This window comes from Aspergillus tubingensis, assembly GCF_013340325.1.
Source record: "Aspergillus tubingensis WU-2223L DNA, scaffold_15, whole genome shotgun sequence".
In the NCBI taxonomy this organism is placed as follows: Eukaryota; Fungi; Ascomycota; class Eurotiomycetes; order Eurotiales; family Aspergillaceae; genus Aspergillus; species Aspergillus tubingensis.
In genome coordinates this window covers 912,679-931,919 of record NW_023336289.1, presented here as the reverse complement: position 1 = coordinate 931,919, position 19,241 = coordinate 912,679, and the positions used below count along the sequence as shown (strand labels likewise).

At 48.8% G+C, this 19,241-nt stretch overlaps 7 protein-coding genes across 7 annotated transcripts; 6 read left to right on the top strand and 1 right to left on the bottom strand.

Annotated features, from left to right (window-relative positions):
- Positions 1-585: 585 nt before the first annotated feature.
- Positions 586-2,460, bottom strand: AtWU_11146 (MFS transporter; the record flags this gene model as incomplete). Its single annotated transcript, XM_035506248.1, has 4 exons — positions 586-838; positions 899-1,030; positions 1,094-2,080; positions 2,141-2,460. The coding sequence occupies 4 exons, from the start codon at positions 2,458-2,460 to the stop codon at positions 586-588; spliced, it is 1,692 nt and encodes a 563-aa protein (XP_035362141.1).
- A 1,492-nt stretch (positions 2,461-3,952) lies between these two features.
- On the top strand, positions 3,953-4,555 carry AtWU_11145 (putative glyoxalase family protein; the record flags this gene model as incomplete). Its single annotated transcript, XM_035506247.1, has 3 exons — positions 3,953-4,086; positions 4,145-4,347; positions 4,479-4,555. 3 exons carry the CDS (start codon positions 3,953-3,955, stop codon positions 4,553-4,555), a joined length of 414 nt encoding a protein of 137 aa, XP_035362140.1.
- Positions 4,556-5,277: 722 nt separating this feature from the next.
- Positions 5,278-7,390, top strand: AtWU_11144 (MDR family MFS transporter; the record flags this gene model as incomplete). Its single annotated transcript, XM_035506246.1, has 6 exons — positions 5,278-5,581; positions 5,629-5,940; positions 6,008-6,531; positions 6,581-6,902; positions 6,985-7,127; positions 7,199-7,390. 6 exons carry the CDS (start codon positions 5,278-5,280, stop codon positions 7,388-7,390), a joined length of 1,797 nt encoding a protein of 598 aa, XP_035362139.1.
- A 1,061-nt stretch (positions 7,391-8,451) lies between these two features.
- On the top strand, positions 8,452-10,260 carry AtWU_11143 (putative choline transport protein; the record flags this gene model as incomplete). The annotated part of the gene is made up of 5 exons (XM_035506245.1): positions 8,452-9,052; positions 9,115-9,454; positions 9,508-9,782; positions 9,845-10,078; positions 10,160-10,260. The coding sequence occupies 5 exons, from the start codon at positions 8,452-8,454 to the stop codon at positions 10,258-10,260; spliced, it is 1,551 nt and encodes a 516-aa protein (XP_035362138.1).
- Positions 10,261-11,760: 1,500 nt separating this feature from the next.
- AtWU_11142 (proline-specific permease) lies at positions 11,761-13,864 on the top strand (the record flags this gene model as incomplete). The annotated part of the gene is made up of 7 exons (XM_035506244.1): positions 11,761-11,916; positions 11,994-12,237; positions 12,321-12,410; positions 12,592-12,689; positions 12,751-13,225; positions 13,293-13,534; positions 13,631-13,864. The coding sequence occupies 7 exons, from the start codon at positions 11,761-11,763 to the stop codon at positions 13,862-13,864; spliced, it is 1,539 nt and encodes a 512-aa protein (XP_035362137.1).
- Positions 13,865-14,325: 461 nt separating this feature from the next.
- AtWU_11141 (heme-dependent oxidative N-demethylase family protein) lies at positions 14,326-15,817 on the top strand (the record flags this gene model as incomplete). Its single annotated transcript, XM_035506243.1, has 4 exons — positions 14,326-14,551; positions 14,655-15,265; positions 15,375-15,473; positions 15,560-15,817. The coding sequence occupies 4 exons, from the start codon at positions 14,326-14,328 to the stop codon at positions 15,815-15,817; spliced, it is 1,194 nt and encodes a 397-aa protein (XP_035362136.1).
- Positions 15,818-16,777: 960 nt separating this feature from the next.
- Positions 16,778-18,060, top strand: AtWU_11140 (wax synthase family protein; the record flags this gene model as incomplete). Its single annotated transcript, XM_035506242.1, has 2 exons — positions 16,778-17,430; positions 17,529-18,060. The coding sequence occupies 2 exons, from the start codon at positions 16,778-16,780 to the stop codon at positions 18,058-18,060; spliced, it is 1,185 nt and encodes a 394-aa protein (XP_035362135.1).
- Between the last annotated feature and the right edge of the window lie 1,181 nt (positions 18,061-19,241).

The window sequence follows — 19,241 nt, the reverse complement described above, 5'->3', positions numbered from 1 at the left end:
GTGAATGGGTCACAAGACCGTTAAAGAGAGTAGAAGGTTACTCCCGAAGCCAGCCGAGAAGCATGGAAAGCTTATCCTGGGGTAATTACCCGGGAGCTACATTCCCTGCACCACTGATTGGTATGCGAGAAGCACCCAAGTGCCTGGAAACTTCATATAATCTCACGTTACACAGAAATTCTCCAGATGGAGCCCAAGTATGTTGTTACAGAGTGAGAAACAGGTTCCGACGATTCATAACGTCGTTTGTGTGGTCGGTTTAAACTTCCGAGTCGATAATGTTTCAGAGGTGGATTCCAGCAAAGCTGGTGACAGAGTTCTAGATAGACCGTACTTGGGGGTCATGCTGTTCGCTCAGTCGAGGCCATTTCTGAGACCATCAGACAACGATTTCTGGATTATGAGCGCATAGATGGCTTTGGTAGTCAATGCAGAATTGGAGCGTCAGCCCCTAGGTCTTACATTCTTTGGTTTCTGTAAAACAGGTTTTCAGAGTTCGGATGTGATTATAAATATGTGATCTAGTCTATTTGTGTCTATCTTAAGTATATATCTACAGCAAAGCCCAGGATTAAAGCTATTTACCTACGCCTCCTTGATATCGTCTTCAACAGGCGGCATCAAATCCATCACAGGGGCCAATTTACTCTTCTGCCGAAGACGGCCACCAAAGAGGTAGAACATTAACGGGATGGGAATCATCACCACGGCAATGCAACCAAGCAGTGTACCGGCCCATTGAATGCCCAGATTGTTGAACATTTGTCGCGTGAAGAGAGGAAAGACGGCACCCACCATGGATCGCATCATGGTATTGGCCGCAAACGCAGATGCCGCACTGCTTCGTTAGCATGTCATCCAAGGGTCGTCAGATAGGGAGGTATAATGATGTACTCACAATTTTGAGTATGTGTCCAGAATATAGTTGAAGCACTGCATAAAGATGGAAGTCAAGCCAAAGCCAACAGCCACACCAGCAGCCGTGGGTGCCATCCAATGAATGTTACTGTTCCATCCAGTCCAACCGAACCTGTATCGCTTATCAGTATTTCCACCGGGTCCGACGTCTTACATCGCATGGGGACAATCATACCAGAACAGCCCACCAGCAAACACAGCACCACCCACGATGCAAGGAGGCAGACGCCATTCGGGTACCGCGACGTAATTGTTAGCGGCCAACTTCCGCGAATATTGTCCTGACAAAGACAGAACAAATGTGCTGCCCGCGATCTCACCGATGATGAGCCCAATGAAGGGCAACCCTGCAGTACCACCGGTCATGCCATAAGTACCTTCGAAGATGATAGGATAAGCTTCCAGCAGCGCATAGGCCAATCCGTAGATGAAGGACATGTAGAGCGTGAGCAGAAACGCAATGGGTTCAGTGAACAGAATGAGGAACGGACGCGCCAGATTCTTGGTAACCAATTCTTTAAAATCAATCTCCAGTTCGTCCTGGCGAGCGTGAATGCCCCAATTCCGTGTCTGGCGTCGGAGAATGGCTGCCTTTTGAACCAGGATGATTGGGGCATAGGTCTCTGTAGTGAAGAACACTATCAATGCGAGACAGAAGAACCCAACTATGGCAGGGACGTACAGCGTCCATCGCCAGCCGAGATAGCTTGACGCGGTGTATCCACCAATGAATGGGGCTGTGAAAGGACCGGTGAACACCGACATAGTGTACATGGCAATAGCGACACCTCGTTGGTGGTTGTTGAACACGTCAGACAGGCTAGCAGGCACCAGAGCAATGATACTGGCCGCACAGAAACCCGCGAAGAAACGGCACAGCATCAGGGTTTGGGTATCCTTGGCGGTGGCAGTGGCTATCATGAAGAGGTCGAAGCCGAACATCCCGAGCAACAACGGCCATCGCCGGCCAAGCAACTCGGAACAAGGTGCCCACACTGTTGGGCCGGCCGAAAACCCTAGGACATACAGAGTCGTTCCAAGAGCCGCGACCTCTTCACCAAAACCGAACTCTTTCTCAGCACCTGAAGCCGCGGTTGCAAACACCGCACTGCCGTAAGCAGTCACTAGGGCACAGGAGGTGAGAAGTGATCCAAGCATGACCCTATATGGCATCAGCAACCGTCAAGCTATAAAGTCCGGCAGGTGAGCTGTATTGCATTACCTCTTCTTCATGGGCCAGTTGTGGGGATGCATCGGATCATCCGCGCCTTCGAACTCGACCACATATGCCTCAGAGTCCGGTAGAGGCGGGGGATACGGCTTGCCTGCCCCAATAGGCAACCATTGGTCTTGCGGTATGCGACTTCCTCGAGATCCAACAGTCAGTTGTTGCTGGAGACGATAGGTGTTGATTCGCTCGAGCTCGATGCTGTCATCGCCGGGTGGTCCGCCCCGCGAGTAGTGGCGGCGGGATAGGGAGATACCGTCCGCTATGGACGAGTCGTCGTCTCCGGCTCGGTCTGCATCATGGAGTCGACCCATGACCACGAATCACCTTCTACACTTCGGAGGGTGGGCAAACCGAGAGGCTTGAAATGGTCAAAGGAAGGAGGTCAGCTACCGAACACGGGGTTCATACATGGTATTACTATTAAATAAATTTGACTATGGGCTTAGTTGGCCCCAAAAAAGCCCTGCAAATTTTCGCTGCTCATTTTTCTTTCTTTCACCCAGCTTTGGGCGGAAACCAAATGCTCTAGGTGGGTCATCAAGGAAGAGCATCGGCCACTCAGCCAGAAGCGTTAGATCCACCGTGTGGGTGGATAGAGGATTCCCTGGGGCTGTCCCGGATAAGACGGAGCAGCCATGGCGCTATGCATATACGAACTGGTATAAGCCTTGATAGCGGACCATCAGATCGGCTAGGTATCTATCAAACTGTGCGTGCATGGGTCATAGATGGTAGTATTCTGTGCCCGCCCGGGAAGTAAATCAGGCAACTTAAAATTCGGGCAGTGGCGTAGCCGAGAGAAGTGGTCGGGAAGTCAAACCGGGTCTCCAAGCCATGGATTAGGCTCTCCAGAATTCGGACGCATATAATATGGCGTTATCGAACATTCCCCGTCGTCGGGGACTAGTCCTATTGTACCGACGACTAGGAGAGTCGGGCCCAGCCCGAGACTTCTCGTCGGGATGGATTTCCGTCGCAGAAAAAAGATATCGGTGTGGAGGTAGGTATGAAAGACAAGACCAAGCCCAACCCATGCTTGCATTCTCGATGACTGTCTAGCAGTTACCTGTACATCTGGGTCATTGTCACTAAAGAGATCATCTGATGCCCACGTCAGACGGACAAATGGAATGTTGGGGGGAAAGTGCGACACGATTGATTTTTGTTGCGATGCCAGCCGGCAAAACATAAAAAGGGGGAGGAAGTGCGGAACGAGTTCCGCTTCCGACCGGCAATCGGCATCGCCCTGATTGTTAAAGTTGGAATAAATTCGCGTGGAGAGCAACTGGACACCTTTTCTTGTCCACTGCCTCTCAAGTAGGCCACATTGCTGGTGGAACATGAAGTCCCAAGTTGCGCACTCTGAGAAAAAAAAAAAAAAAAAAGAAATGCAATGAAATCACAAGCCCTCGTTGATTCGTGGGGGTTTTGATCACTAATTCACTTAGTTAACGACTAACAACGATTAACTAGTAGTTAAGTTGGTTGACTGGCTGACTCCAATCATGGCATCAGATCAAGAATGATCGAACGTGCGATTGGAAAGATGATGAGGGTGTAGGAACATGTCTGTGCGAATGATTTGATAGGGAGATAAAAGACAAGACAACTATTCTATTACCCCGCGGGGAATCCCAACCCCTCACCGGCCAGGAAATCAGATTCCGATCCATCCAGACAACAACAATAACCCGCCGGGTAATGATCCCACGTCTTCTTTATTTTATCTGTTGCTGTTCTCCCCGCATCTTTGGTGGTCCCAAATAAAGAAATAAAGAGTCTAGATCAACTAAGTGCGCCGATATGATTACTGGTCTCCATCACGTTAACATCCTCGTCCCGGAAGGCACCCTCGACCGGGCGGAGGAGTTCTACACAAACACCCTGGGTCTGCCATCAGCTCCTGTTCCCCATCTACAGAAAGGAACCCTTCTATGGTAGGCCATTGATGATGTCGCTTTGTAAGATGGGCCAGTCGTGGTTAATCTGCCGTAGGTTCAACCTCACGCCGGATGGCAGCCAGCAGATTCATGTAGCCTTTGGCTCCAACAGCGATTTGCATTCCGACCGTCACGCTTGCCTGAGAGTCGGGTCTCCGGACCATCTGTTGACCCTGCAGCAGCGCATCTGGGAACATCATCAGAGAGGGGGCGATGCTGCTCCCTTGCACGCTGATAAGCCGGGGGAGCAAAACTCGGGTAGGTTATCCTGCTCGCTTTTCGTTCACTTCTAGAAATGGTGTTTCCCTGGACCAACAAGGCTCTATTCTGCTGTACCGTTCGCATTGGTTTCATCTAGTGACCCGCTGACCTTGATTATCTCATTGTAGGTGCCCAGGGCATCGAATATCCGAGTCGGTTTTTTGCCAGAGACTTTGCGGGTAACCGGCTGGAATTTACCCTATGACACGAATAACTGAGATGAACCCTTCTGTTTGTTAGCAACATGATGATAAGTGAAAGATGGAGTTTCAATGGAACAATGAGCGTGCATCTCCAGAGTCTTGCAGTTGGCCTCTTCACTGTACGCCCATGTAGACTCCTCGACTCGATACCTGTGTGGGTAGCCTATTGTCGGCTATCAGAGATCTGATGAACGAATGCAAGACGAACTTTGGCCCAAGCGATATACCGATTTGCCTCCCAGTCAAGGCAAGGTCATGGCGGTGATACATCGAAGAGATGTACTTCATCACGATACAATGGTTTGTAATATTGCCCCGCGCCTGGTGAAGAACACACCTATTCGTCTCTCTCGTAAGGGGATGATGGATCGAGCGTAATGGGAGGATGATCTCAAAGGATTGGGGAATTGAGATTAATCCGGAAATCTTTCTGGTGAACTAGTACACCGCACGGGGGTCGACCAGAGTTGCTTTATATGTTAGCAGGTCTTCTCCGGAATAAGATTTATCAATGTTAGTCGTAGCTCAGCAGTACTATGATTCGATTTTCCGGCGTTGACGCCGCCCCTCGAGGGATCTGCAGTAGCAAGGCTTGGTAGGTGTAACGGAATAATTGGTTGCGGACAGCCCAGCGTGCTCCCTGTCACTGACACTGCCGACGGTGGAGCCTCGCTAAGGGTAGAGCGGGTACCGTACGTGAGCAACATCCTTGCGCTATTGCGCCATGGCCGCTACACACTACACGCCCGTCCCCACAAAGAGGGTCCGTGTGTCGATGCAGTTTATCTATTGCCAGGTACCCGGAGGGGCACGAGTAAAGTTCTTCGAGCTGCCACTACGGAGACGGCGAAAGAAAAAGGCACTCGAACCAGCCATGCGTGCTTCCTCCGAGCGATCCTCCACCAATGCCATGGCCAGAGACGATTCTGGCACAACACCGCCCACACCGCACGAGGAGCAGCCCTTGCTGCGTCCCGATGCTGAAGCCCTCTGGAAGCCTCCAGTAGGCTTTGTCTGGATTCAACTAGGTTGGTTGTTGCTTGATCCATGAAATGAGAGGCTAACACACTGCCAGCCATCATGTCGAATGTATTCCTGTCGGGTTTCGACGGCACCATCACTGCCTCAACCTATGCTGTGATCAGCTCCGAATTCAATGCAGCCAACACCGCCTCGTGGCTCACAACCTCCTACCTGATTACTAGTACCGCATTCCAGCCACTATATGGTCGCTTCTCAGACATTTTCGGACGCCGGACCTCCTTCTTTACAGCAACAATAACCTTCATGATCGGTTGCCTGGGTTGTGGAATTGCTAAGGATATCGTCACTCTGAATCTGATGAGAGCGCTAACTGGCATTGGCGGTGGAGGCTTGATGACAATGGGTATGCACTTGCAAATCTTTCCATTCTTGCTTGTCAATCCCCCAGATGGGAGGCTAATGTTGTTCAGCTACTATAATCAACTCGGATCTCATTCCTTTCCGCCGTCGCGGAATGTATCAGGCCGTACAGAACGTCCTGCATGGATTCGGGTCCATCTGCGGCGCATCGTTTGGAGGAACCATTGTCGACTCAGTGGGATGGCGCTGGTGCTTTCTATTACAAGTACCAGTCGGGTTTCTAGCTCTGGTTACGGGTCGTCTTGTTTTGAATCTTCCAACGCAAGACAAGTTTGCCAGTGAAGGCAGAAGTCTGCGGACAATATGGAAATATGTCGATTTGTCTGGAGCTTGTGCTCTGATTGTTGGACTTTCAACGCAGTTGGTTGGTCTTAGCTTGGGTGGAAATGAGCTCCCTTGGTCCAGCGTATGGGTGATCTTGTCATTCGTGGCCAGTATAGTGTCACTGGGCCTTTTCGTACTCATCGAAGCGAGGACAACTGCAATTCCATTAATCCCCCCTCGAATGTTGAAAGGCGTTCTGCCTGTTGCTACGCAGGTTGCCAATGTCTGTGTGGGAATGGCTGCCTATGCGGTGAGCGACCTTTTTGTCAGGTATCCCAGTTCACTGCTGACTGTCAAAGTTCCTTTTCACGCTTCCATTACTGTTTCAGGTAATCCTTTTGGATTCCCCTTCTAAAGCTGGTGCTCGACTTGCTGTACCATCTCTCGCTACCCCGATTGGTGGTGTGATCTCTGGCTACGTGATGTCGCGCTGGGGTAAATTGGCATACCTGGTCCGTACAGGCTCGTTTCTCATGTGCATTGGCAACATACTTGTGATGCTTCTTCAGTTCAACGACGCAGAGTGGAAGTACTACTTGGCCATGATCCCTGCCAGTCTTGGTCAAGGCATCACTTACCCAGGCATTCTGTTCACGTTCCTTGCCGCATTCGATCACGCCGGTATGGGCACCTTGCCGCCACTTCCTTTTTCTTCAATAGAGGGGAGCCTTGAATGAACAGTCAAACTGACTAACTTTGTCAGACCACGCCGTTTCAGCGTCCACCGTCTATTTGGTCCGTTCGATGGGTACGGTGTGGGGTGTCGCCATTACGTCCACTATCATCCAGAACACCTTGCGCTCAGGCCTCGCTGAGGCCTTGAGTGGAATACCTGACAAATGGAAAGTAACTCTCCTCCCTGTGGATTTACTAATATCCTGAAACAATGGCTGATCAGTATTATGCTACTCGCACAGGTTATCGACGACATCAGACATTCAGTGTCTGCCATCCATAGTCTGCCGCCAGAAATCCAGCTGGCTGCGCGGATGGTCTACTACCGGGGCATACGACTGTCGTTCTTGGCGTCAGCCTGTTTTGGATTCGTTGCTGCTACAGCGGCACTCTTCACTCGCGGAAAGGGCCTTCATCGCTCCAGCGAGGCGTAGATCACGCGTACGTCGCACACTGGCTAGCTTAAAAAAACAGGGCGTTTGGAACGCGGACCGTCCAGTACCTGGATGAGATGCGGGGCCGAAGTGGCGACTCTAGGGGAAGGTAGGTCTGGTGGACAAATGACCGCCAGCTTGAAGTTGGGGGACGCGGCTTCGCAAACCTAGAACTAGACAGATGTCAATTAGCTCACGAGAGAAGGGGTCAGGAGCTTCTTGTTTGAGACCACCCATACGGGATGGTCTTTTTGGACGTACCAGATAGCTGACTGGTTATGAAGGAGACGTCCAATCGCAGAAAAAGCAGACTTGAATAAATACACTCTTTTTGGATTCCAGTGCAATCGTGCCTTTTGATTACCCGCTACAGCTTTGAGTTCTAGATGTTCAATCTATCTTATGCGCCCAGCAGGATCCGTTCCGCAATGCGGAGAAAGCCCCGTCTACCGAGGAAAGCTACTCTGGGGCAGGTCCCATGTCATGGGTCACTGCAGCGAAACACCAATAGAAGCCATAGACGCCAAAATCTCTCTGCCTGGATATTGCGGGGAAGCTGCCATCCTGAGAGCCCTGGCGGCGAGTCTGGAGATATAGGGCAAGCTCCACGACGCTATAACATCGTTAGCCGCACTTTCCCCCGCACGATCGTCGACGATCACCTCCAGTTCATGAAAAATTCCGCCTTAGTTCCGCTATGGTAGACGTCCCTAACCTTAATCCGGGGATGGTCTCGCTTTTATCTCCCTCTTGGTTGGACGGGACGTGATAACAGGTCTCGGAATTCGATAAGCGTTCCGGGATATCTTGGGTATCAGTCATCAGTCATCCGTATCGGGCCTGGATGAATAAGTTGATTCAAGGAAAATCAGTCTCCACCGCTTTGATCTTATCGACCTGGGATGCCTATCGCAATCGGCGTTTACATCTGTCAAGGTCCCTTCTGGGGACGCGGAGCTAGGTCCATCATCGTAGGAAGGATTCATAAGATGGATGTTCCTCCACTTGAAGCATATTGTTTCCGCAGTGCCTCATCACACGGCAGTACAACATAAGAGGTCATGGATTCGGACAATACCAAGGTCTCCCCCCTCAAACCCGGGTATGCCGCATCGGCAGACCTCGAAGTCGACATGGACAAGGGGCAGGTTGCCCTTACGGGCATCCCGGACATGCACCTGAAGCGAAATTTCAGCATAGTCAGTATAATTGCCCTGGGGTACAACAATACGAATAGCTGGGTGGCCATAGCCACGAGCTTTGCTATCGCAATTCAGTCGGGCGGCGCAGTCTCCCTACTGTATGGCATTCTACTGGTCACTGCTGCCATGTTCTGTACGGGGGTGACCTTGGCAGAACTGGCCAGCGTGTACCCCACTGCTGGTGGCCAGTACCATTTTACTTCCATCCTGGCATCTAAGCGATGGAGCCGTGGCCTGTCTTACTTCAGTGGCATGGCTGCAGTGTTTGCATGGGTTACCCTTGGGGCCTCTATTGCGCTGGCCGGAACAGAGGCGCTCATGGCTATTGTCATCCGATGGCAGCCCTCATATGAAGCCCAAAGCTGGCACTATTTCCTAGTATACCAACTGCTGAACGCAGTCATGGTCACCTACAACATCTTCCTCACCAACAAGACTCTCTGGGTCTACAACCTAGGCTGTTAGTTAGCTCCCTTCCAATTCGCAGGAGACAAGACTAATACACTGCTTCTCCTCTTGCAGTCATCCTCTCCATTTCAACCTTCCTAGCTATTATCATAACCTGCCCGGTACGCTCTTCCGTACATATCAACACCTCGAACACATGGAGTCAGTTCGTCAACGGTTCAGGCGGCTGGCCGGACGGCGTCTCCTTCTTGACAGGACTCTCAACGCCTCAGTTCATGTTTTCCGGACTCGACGCCGCACTCCACCTTGCAGAGGAATGTCTCGAGCCGGCACGCATCGTACCAAAGGCGTTGCTTGCCACAGTGACAGTGGGGCTTTTGACGGGTTTCCCCTTTGCCATCGCCATCCTATACAGCTATGACAACATCGAAGCATCTCTAACCACCTCCACGGGGTACGTATACCACCAGTCCTGAGTAAGAAGATTTACTTACCAGAAACCGACAGATTTCCAATCTACTTCATCTGGGAAAAAGCCACTCACTCCCCGACAGCTGCGACAGTCTTCATGGCTGCACTATTTGTTGTCTCCTTCGTAGCACTCAACGCAGTCCATCAGACTGCCTCTCGACTTACATGGTCCTTTGCCCGCGATGACGCTCTATTCTTTTCCTCTTTTCTCTCCTCTATACACCCTACGCTCGGAGTCCCCGTTTGGGCCATTATCCTTGATGGTGCGGCCGTGCTTCTGGTCGGGATCGTCTATGTCTGCTCAACAACAGGTAAGCCTAAGCGTTTACTCCGACGATGATCCTCTACATAGGGTCTAACATATAAATAATAGCATTCAACGCCTTTATCAGCACCACTGTCGTGGTAGCGCAAATCTCCTACGCCATCCCAGCAATTCTTCTCCTCGTTAACGGGCGGAATCCGCATTACCTTCCTCCAGACCGCCCATTCAAAGTTCCTAATGTGCTAGGCTACGTTTGTAACGTTATCTGCATTATCTGGGCTTTTATCCTGACGATCTTCTTTTGCTTTCCGACGGAATTCCCCGTTACCGGAAGTAATATGAGTATGTGTTTCTTCATCTTTCCTACTATCTATCTCCTTCGTGATGAGAAGTATGCTAAACTAACACTTACAACCTGTTCAGACTACGCTTCAGTCGTGCTAGTCGTCATGTTAATCCTAGGGGTAGGGAACTGGTTTGCTTATGCGAAAAGACATTATCACGGGCCACGCTTGGATATCTAGTTTACTATCTTGTCCTTGATTTTACTGATGATTGATGAGACACAACAATTGCATTGATTTTTGTTCACTCTGGAGTACAATAGTAGACAGTACTTTGTCTTCGTAACCAAATGATTTCAGAGCCGATTCAGAATTATACAAACTCATCTATACTTCACTTCAATGTCTATCGCAACTCCCACTATAAAATATCTACTTGGAATTTCAAAGATTAATGGTAGCGACATACACACCGTCGGAACGGTTCCGAGCCCCAACCGTCCGGTAAGTGGGGAAGAGAGATCAGTGGATGGGTTTTGATGATTCGTTGGATAGTACTTCCCGGCCAATTTGATCCAATCGACTCTGATCAGATAAGTAGATAACGGTTTAGATCATCATTCCGTTTACTATTGCCGTGAGCACGGGGTAATTATCATTGCTTATCGGTCTCCAGGTGGAGAGGATTAAAGAATTAATGGGAGTGGCTAGATGTGCTCACAGACTCCTACCACAGGTGCATTTTATTACTATTTTTGGACTGGCACAACTGCGGGCATGATTTTCTGATTTGGTGGTCTTGATACCGCATTGCTAACCCGATACGGGCGCCGCTGCTTTGGTGGAGGTACTACTAATACTAATCGTTATGATTAGTATATATGGAAAATGGAATCGATAGTATAAAGGTTCCATAGTAATTATATGTGCCTGGTAATATTTATAACCAGGTTGGATACATTCTATACTAGTATACTATCAAGAGTTATAGAGAATGTTCAATTTAGTAGCAATGTATGTTTTAAGACTGTAGATAACTTTTATAGCCTATTAACTCCTATCTTTGCATTGCACCCTCCACACACCACCTCGGGCTCCTCTCCTATAGACTAGATATCAACACCGACATAGCACTTAGTATTGCAAGATCAACCCATCTCACATACTACTAAGAGTGTTAACATCACAAATACACGAACTGATCTTTTCCTGTTTCCAGCATCTCTCATAGAACAAATCTAGTAGGTATATCTTGACTACTTTCGTTTTCCACCTGTTAGATTCATGATGAGTTTCACTACCGTTCCCACTGCGAGAGTACTAACAGTCCTTATGGGCTCCCTTTTTATGATCAAATGAGGCTAATATTATGTCTCTACCTATAAAACTACAGTGCTCATCTCTTCGAAAGTTAAGGGCCGGAGCTCCTTAGCTAGTCACATCCAACTAAGCAGCTAGATTATTTACTAGCAGACAACCAGGATCATCACTGGCCCATCTGACCGAAATGCATCACTATCTCCGCATTACCCCTCCGGATAAGAATCCTCCATCCTTATCAGGTGAAGGAAACATTTGCTATTGGGAAGCTAAACCGATATGCAGCATTAATAACTCATTATGCAAGTCCACAACTCAGGCCTTGTGCAGATTGGCTTGGACCTCTTGGCTCAGATGGTGTATATCAATGGGACCATTCTCGGTTCGTAGGTGGCTAATTTACCCTAGGAATCGCACAATATGAGAGACACCATGGATTACGAAACGAAACACGATGATGGCGACAAGACGTATTCCGGATTACATCCGTCGATGTCCGTTGAAGAAGGTCAAGTCGATCATGGAGAGACAACAAATGATGGTCTCCATCGCACGCTCAGTCCACGTATGATCCATGTATGTACTGTATCACCAACTGTTCAATTGCAGGGAACCCCATCAGAGAAGCCGAGCATCATGAGTAACAAACAAAGGTCATCTCTCTCGGATCCAGCATTGGCAGTGGTCTCTTCATCACCACGGGTAAATCCCTAGCCCAAGGAGGTCCGGCTAATATGTTTCTGGCGTATCTTGTGGTTTGTGTCGGCGTATGGGCGAATCTGCAAACCTTGACGGAGATGACGATTGCTTTCCCGACATCAGGTAATTATATCGATTATGCGGATCGGTGGGTTGATCCAGCATTAGCCTTTGGGGCTGGATTTGCGGAATGGCTTGGTGAGTTGGCCAGCCGTGGCTCTTTACCTTGTTACGAAACCAGAGCTGTTACGATAGAGCTGACGAGCGTCACAACGCTACAGGGTGGACGTCGGTATTTGCATCCGAAGCCATGTTTGTAGTTACCCTGGTGAATTATTGGGCGGACGGGGTTGTGCCCGAGGCTGCTTTGCGTGAGTCTGCCACATGCTTTTGGCCTTTCTCTTCTGGAAAGACCGGCATTCAGCTTACCATAAATAATTACCATTTTCCTGGTACTTTGCCTTGGCGTATTTCTCTTGCCAACCAGCATCTTCGGATGGCTGGAATACATCGGATCCCTGGTCAAGATGTTCTTATTCCTTTTCGTTACAGCCATCTCTCTAGCTGTGATCGCAGGCGCGGGTCCGTCCGGATATGTTCGACATGGAAGCACCTGGACTGATTTGCCTATGTTCAAAAATGGCTTTGGGGTGACTGGCTACCCCTCCCAGATAAACATGTTCTTCGTGTTGAACTGACTCAACTATGCAGGGCTTCTCCACCGCTGCATTACTTGCCATCTGGGCCGTGGGAGACCAGGTCTTTATTGGCGTGATGGCCGGCGAGGCCGAATCTCCCCACTATTCCATGGCACGCTCGGCCAATTTTGTTCCTTGGCGCGTGGGGATTTTCTACCTTGTCTCGGTGGTATTAATCTCACTTGTAGTGGACTCTGATGATTCCCGGTTAATGAATGGCTCGAGCGTGGTCTCCTCGCCTTTCGTCATAGCGGCCCAAGATGCGGGTATCTCGGGGGTCCCGGACTTAATCAATGCCTGCATAATACTCGGCATTCTTGCCCTTGCTCTAGAGTGCATATACCTCCCATCACGAATCTTACGCACTATGTCGCTGCAGGGCTTGTTGCCAGTCTTCATTGCGAGAGTGGACAAAATAGGCCGTCCGAGATGGGCGCTCACATTCACGGCCGTTGCAGGTACGGTGTTGACATATCTGAGCTTGAGCGGTATGGATGGCCATGACCACAGACCTTTACCCCTACTGTCTTTGAAGCTGATTGGTAATCCCTGCAGCCGACGGCACCGAGGTTCTTAACTGGTTTATCTCGATCACCAGCGCGTCCTTCTTCACCAACTGGGCGATCATCGCCTTTTCCTCCTTCCGCTTCCGGGCGGCGATTAAAGCGCAAAGAAGCCAATTATTTGAAACCCCTTATGCATGGCGGTCTCTTTATTGGCCTCTGGCGCCAGTCATTAGTCTTTTCGTTTCGGCGTTGCTACTAGTTTGCCTTCTTTACACCAGCATCAAGCCAGTAGTGAGTCTCACTTCCTTGGAACTCTTATCAGGGCGAAGGCATATGCTATACATTCTGAGCCCACAGACCCAGCATATTGCTGATCACGTTCACTAGGGTGGGGGTGCTTTTACAGCATATAACTTCTTTTCAGCGACGATTGGTCTGATCGTTATTATGGTGTTCACCATTGGTTACAAGATTGTGCATAAAACGCCATGGAGGGATCCGGCAACTGCAGATCTTATCACGGGGCATCGGGAGCTGACTGCTGCGGAGTTGCGGTTTCTGGATGCATATTACGAGCGACCGCTGTGGTGGAGATTGGGGACATATCTACGAATATGTTGAACAAGTAACCAGTCTAGACAGGGCTTGGAGAAGTGAGTGATCTAGAATGATGAGATCATGCTCGGTGATGGGGGTTAGGGGACAGTAGGCTCGGCGATTTGACCAATCAGTTGTGCAGGACTCTCGTCCAACGCCGACGCCGAGGATGTATGAGTGGTCAAGTACAATCTCAAGACATCAACCTTGTTTCCACCAGTACTATGATACTGGGAATTCTCTCGAAGTGAAGATATGTTATCATCTTTGTCGTACATTCCAGATCATGTATTGCGGCGTCAAGTAAGATGTGTACCCCGCATCGTCTTATCGCATCTTATGAGTATCTCCAAATGCCAAGGCAGATCAGACCAGACAATGAACTGCCTATATGAGCAGTCAAGTAAGCCATCAACTTGAGGGTGTATTCTAAGTCAAACCACAGAGCATACCCATCCCCTCATTCAAGATAGAGACGATCAGTCATGTTCTTAAGCCACTTCAGCACCAGCTTAGTCTTAGTGCTACTGTTCTTGGCATGGCTCCTCAGAAAGAAATCAGAAGCCCAGAAGCATTCACAGGCAGAGAAGAAGACCACCAGCTCTTCTCTGGCAACTACGTCTCCCATCGAACCCCTCGACGACTTCCAATGGGACAAAACCGAGCCTCTAATCCTCCGACCTTTCAAACCTCGCTATCACATCACAATGGGCAAGTTAACCCATTCCATCCTCTAATCATCACCAGCACTAACCCACAACATCTCACCAAATCATATGACATACGCAACATCTAACTAACAAACAAAAAACAGGCATCGAGGGAGCAACCCTCTCCGAACTGATCCAAATCGACAAACACTACCTCTCCCGCATCACACTCCGCACGACACTAATCCAAGACAAACGAGCCTCTGTCCTCGGAGCCAGTCCTCGCTCCATCCCGGCCGTCAAAGAACTATACTCTTTTCTGATGAATGACTACCTGCCTCGACGGTACAGCACTATCTTCCAACGTATTTCTACTACGACTAGCACTTCATCATCAGCATCAGCATCAGCATCAGCACCCACCACCATGTTGAGAAACACAGTGACCGGCGAAACCATCCCCAGCACACCTCCAACTGACGCAGAAGAAGCCCTCGCTATCATCGGCAGGCAGGTCGAAGAGGATTTCCTTCTTCTTTTGCCACCACAATCCTCTTCCCTACGAGATGATGACAAAAAGGAAGGTACTAACAAGCAGATGACCCTGGAAGCCTTCATCGGCTGTTTTCCGAATGGGTTCAACTGGGCAGACAAGTTCCGCAGATCGCTGGCGAGTATTCATGTTCCGGTACCGGATTATACTACCAAGTTGAGGGCGAGTATGGATAGGTATCTGGAGAGGCTGAAGGTGGGGGAGTGTGTTAAGCGGGCGAATGTTTGTATTATTACTTTCCTTTTGCTCGTTCATTTGTTTCAACGATGGTTCCATGTCCTCTGCAATGCTGGAGGGTATATTGTGCTAACGTGATTCCCTTGCTTGATAGTGGACCGTGTCCGTGGATGGGGAGCTGCATGCTGCCAGCAGTATGCACTTGTATGAAGGGGAGGAAGTAGTCGAGTTGAAGGAGTTGGATGTGAATACGGTATGTCTTTGATTCCTTCTCTTCAGCTTCCTTTCCAAGGAAGGGCCACGGTAGAACGTGTTAAGTAATGAGAAATGGCATTGCAGGCACGATTACGCTGCGAAAGACAGATGCTATTCAGACTACCCATCTCACAAGCTGTTGTCTTCGTGGTCCGCACATATATGTACCCGTTGCAGGACGTCAAGAAAGAAGGCAATGGGCCGAGGTTAGTCGAGGCGATAGCAGGGTTGAAGGAGGGCAGTTCGCCGGGCTTCCACTTCTACAAGCGCGCAGCGGTGTGGCAGAGGGCTGTGAGTGAGTACTTACTGGATGGGGGAAACGAGGCAGCTGTCGCGGTATGACCTGCGATAGGGGAGTACGGTTGAAGCTTTTGAGTGTTGTCGTAGGACGGAGTTCGTGTTCTCAATGAGGTTAATCCAGAGCAATGGCCTTTCTTAGCTCTCACTGTATACATATTCCAAACTCGGATAGTAGACCCCTGAAAATGAGGTAGGTCTATGCACACGTATCACTGATATTAACAAATAGATAGATTCTTTGATTCGAAGCATTGGCCAAACGCTGCCAGAAAAGTGTATAATATATGATATCACATTTCACCCGTCGTATTTCCTGTTTGGAGAGTATTAAGCTGCGATAGGATCTGCTTTGTCAGGGCAGGAAGCATCTGGACTGAGCAAGGAATCGCCCTCGGAACAATGCATAGCTCAGATATCGGCAAATAGAGCCTACATCCACAGAAGAGTTTGCGGAAGGATACTGTAACATTATGCATGAGCTCACAACTCTCAAGGATTATCTGTCTCTCGATCCGAAGCTACCGCTTCCCCAAAAGAGTCATCTATCTATCACAATTCTTTCCTCCATTTACTTTGCGACATCTATTCCACCATGACGTTCCACTAGCAATTCCAAGAGCAGCGGTGTACAACTTAAAATATTAACTATTGTATGTCGTTGGGACATATATATGCAGTAATAGAAGCAATATCCTGTCCACGGAGTCTGGCGGTCAACAACATCAACAGATTGCATATAATCAGCACCATGGACGCCAGACAACTGATAAGTCACTATATAATATATGTATATACATATAAGTCACTCCCGATTATGTTCTCTGTATAAACACTATTTAATTTCACCTTTGTGCAACCTATCCCTGCTTTGAAACCATGGCCGATTACTATCAACCAGTCTCCAGATTATTCCTCCTAAGTATGACCCAAAACCTAATCCCCCAAATTCTAGCAATTACAACCCCAAAAAGCTCACCCCTGCGCTACTTGTGCATACCATTCATGATATGGATCTTCAGCTTGGTGCTTCACCCAGTCAAAAACCCATCGCATATAACATCTCTATTCGCTACCACCGCTTGGTTCAACATTCTCTCAGCCCTGGATCACCTGCTACTCAACCCCAAAGAAGCAGATGACTTTGTCGCCATCAGAGAGGGAACAAGCAAAGTTAAGAGCTTCTTCAATGGCTTACGAACCGCCCTGAAACAGCATCTTAATTCCCGGAAAATCAACACGCCCGAGGAAGCAAAGAACACGCCTCCCATGCCGGGATATTACACCCATGGGAATGGCAAGAATGCATCAAAGCGTATCTCCCGACACCGGTACCTGATCCGCGAGACGGCGATTGCGATGTGGCAATACCTGGTTCTGGATATTTCGACTTCACAAGCTGTCAAGACAGGCCTGAGCAAAAATGAACAGCAGCAGCAGCAGCAAAATACCAGTGTTGAAGGTTCCTGGGTAGAGCTATGCATAGAACAAATCATCGTGGCCGTAGCCGCTTGGTTCATTGTAGGACGCATTGTGATCAGCTTCACCTATCGTTTAGTGGCGGTAGTCAGTGTCGGCTTGAGGTTTGAAGCACCTGAAGAGTATCCACCGTTATTCAGTAAAATGGCTGATGCTTATACGTTACGGAATTTCTGGGGGTGGGTGGCTCTTTCATCTCTTTCTTTTCTAGAGAGAAAAAAAAAATATATATATATAATATATCATGTTGTATACATACTAACACCCATCTGAACAGAAAATTCTGGCATCAACTGCTCCGCATCAAGTTCACTGCCATAAGCAACTACATCACTCGTGATATTCTCGGTCTGGCTAAGTCGTCCTTCCTGGAACGATATACCCATGTGTTTTGTGTGTTTCTCCTATCGGGTATTCTACACCTTACTGCGGACGTGGTAGGGAATATACCGATGGGCGAGTCTGGCGCTATGGTGTTTTTCTTATCTTTTGTGTTAGGGTACATGATTGAAGATGGTGTCCAGGTCGTGTGGAGGAAAAGATTTCAGGGTTCATCAACCTCGGAAGCGGGTAGCACTAATAGTCAAAAGGAGCCAGAAATGTGGGAAAAGGTTCTTGGGTATATCTGGGTTTTGGCTTTTCTAACGGTCACATCGGCGGTGTATTTTGAGCCAGTGCGAAAGATGCCAGAGAGGCAACTGGCTCTGGTTCCTTGGAGTTTTGTGGAGGTTATTGGGCTTGAGATGATGGGGGCGTTGGTTGTTGTGGGTGGAGTGCTCTCGATGGTAGTTTTTAAGGTTGAGGTATGATATACTACATTGATGATGGAGTGTCTTTATTAGTAGAGAAAATGGAGGGATCAATACTACTGCTAGATCATCATAGTAATATGATGATACATAGTATAGCCTCTTAGCAATTGAGGTTAATATGTTCCATCTGCTACTTGCTCCTACTACTGCCAAGTACTGCGTGTGAATAGTATACTCAAGCGAGCAATCATGAAGCAGTTTTATACTAGCATTTGTCTCATCTCATGAATAAAATATTGCTGTCATTTTATCCCTCTACCCACTCAATCCGCGTGCACATCTATGATCACACTGACAGCTTTGTCTATATTCATCATGGTTTGCATAGATAGCTACCTACCCAGCAGAGAGAAGCATACCTCCCCCCGCTCACCTGCAGCCAAGCCCAAGGAAAATGGTCGATGCTCTATAAGGTATTTATAGGTGAAAAAGTTACGTCAGGTGCGAAAACCTCGATCTACTTACGTACAAGGAAAGAACGATCTACTCCTGCAGGGCCTCGTGGGTGTAGGCAGCGAGCCACTCAGCTGGGCCAGAAGCATCGGGACAGCGCATTAGTTATAAATGCTGCCTAGCCCAAACCCGCTCTGCCAGATTGAACGGTACCACCAATCGGAGAGACCGTTATTGGTTGGATTCTCCTGACGGTGGGCTTGGCTTTGGATTCAAGCTCAGACGGAAAGGGAACTAGAGTCGCAGGTGCCCCTAGCCATGACAGCTGCAGACTCTGCCAAGATGTCCAGGATTTTTCTTCATCAACGGTAAATGCTTCAAATGCAGTCTACACTGTGTATCTGTATCACATTGTGGGTGTACCATGCACAGATGATGGGACATTTCGGGATGATGGCAATTACTGGGGTAGCCAATGCAGTAAAAGGGGAAAAGTTCACAAGTCATCAATTAAGAAAAGCGCCATGAAGCAAAGAGGATGATTCACCTCCCTCCCCGTTCCAAGCACCACCCCGGGTTCCTAAACACATATATCCGGGATCACCATATTGAACAGAAAGGAGAATAGAAGAGGTAAAAAAAAGAAAAAAAAGAGCATTCCCATGGGGGCACGACGAAGGAAGACAACAGTAACGCGATGGGTAGATTAACAAGAAAATAGACAAAAACCGCGTAGCAACTGCAGCTGTCACAGCAGCGCTTCCCGGCGCCCCTGGACTCGACCG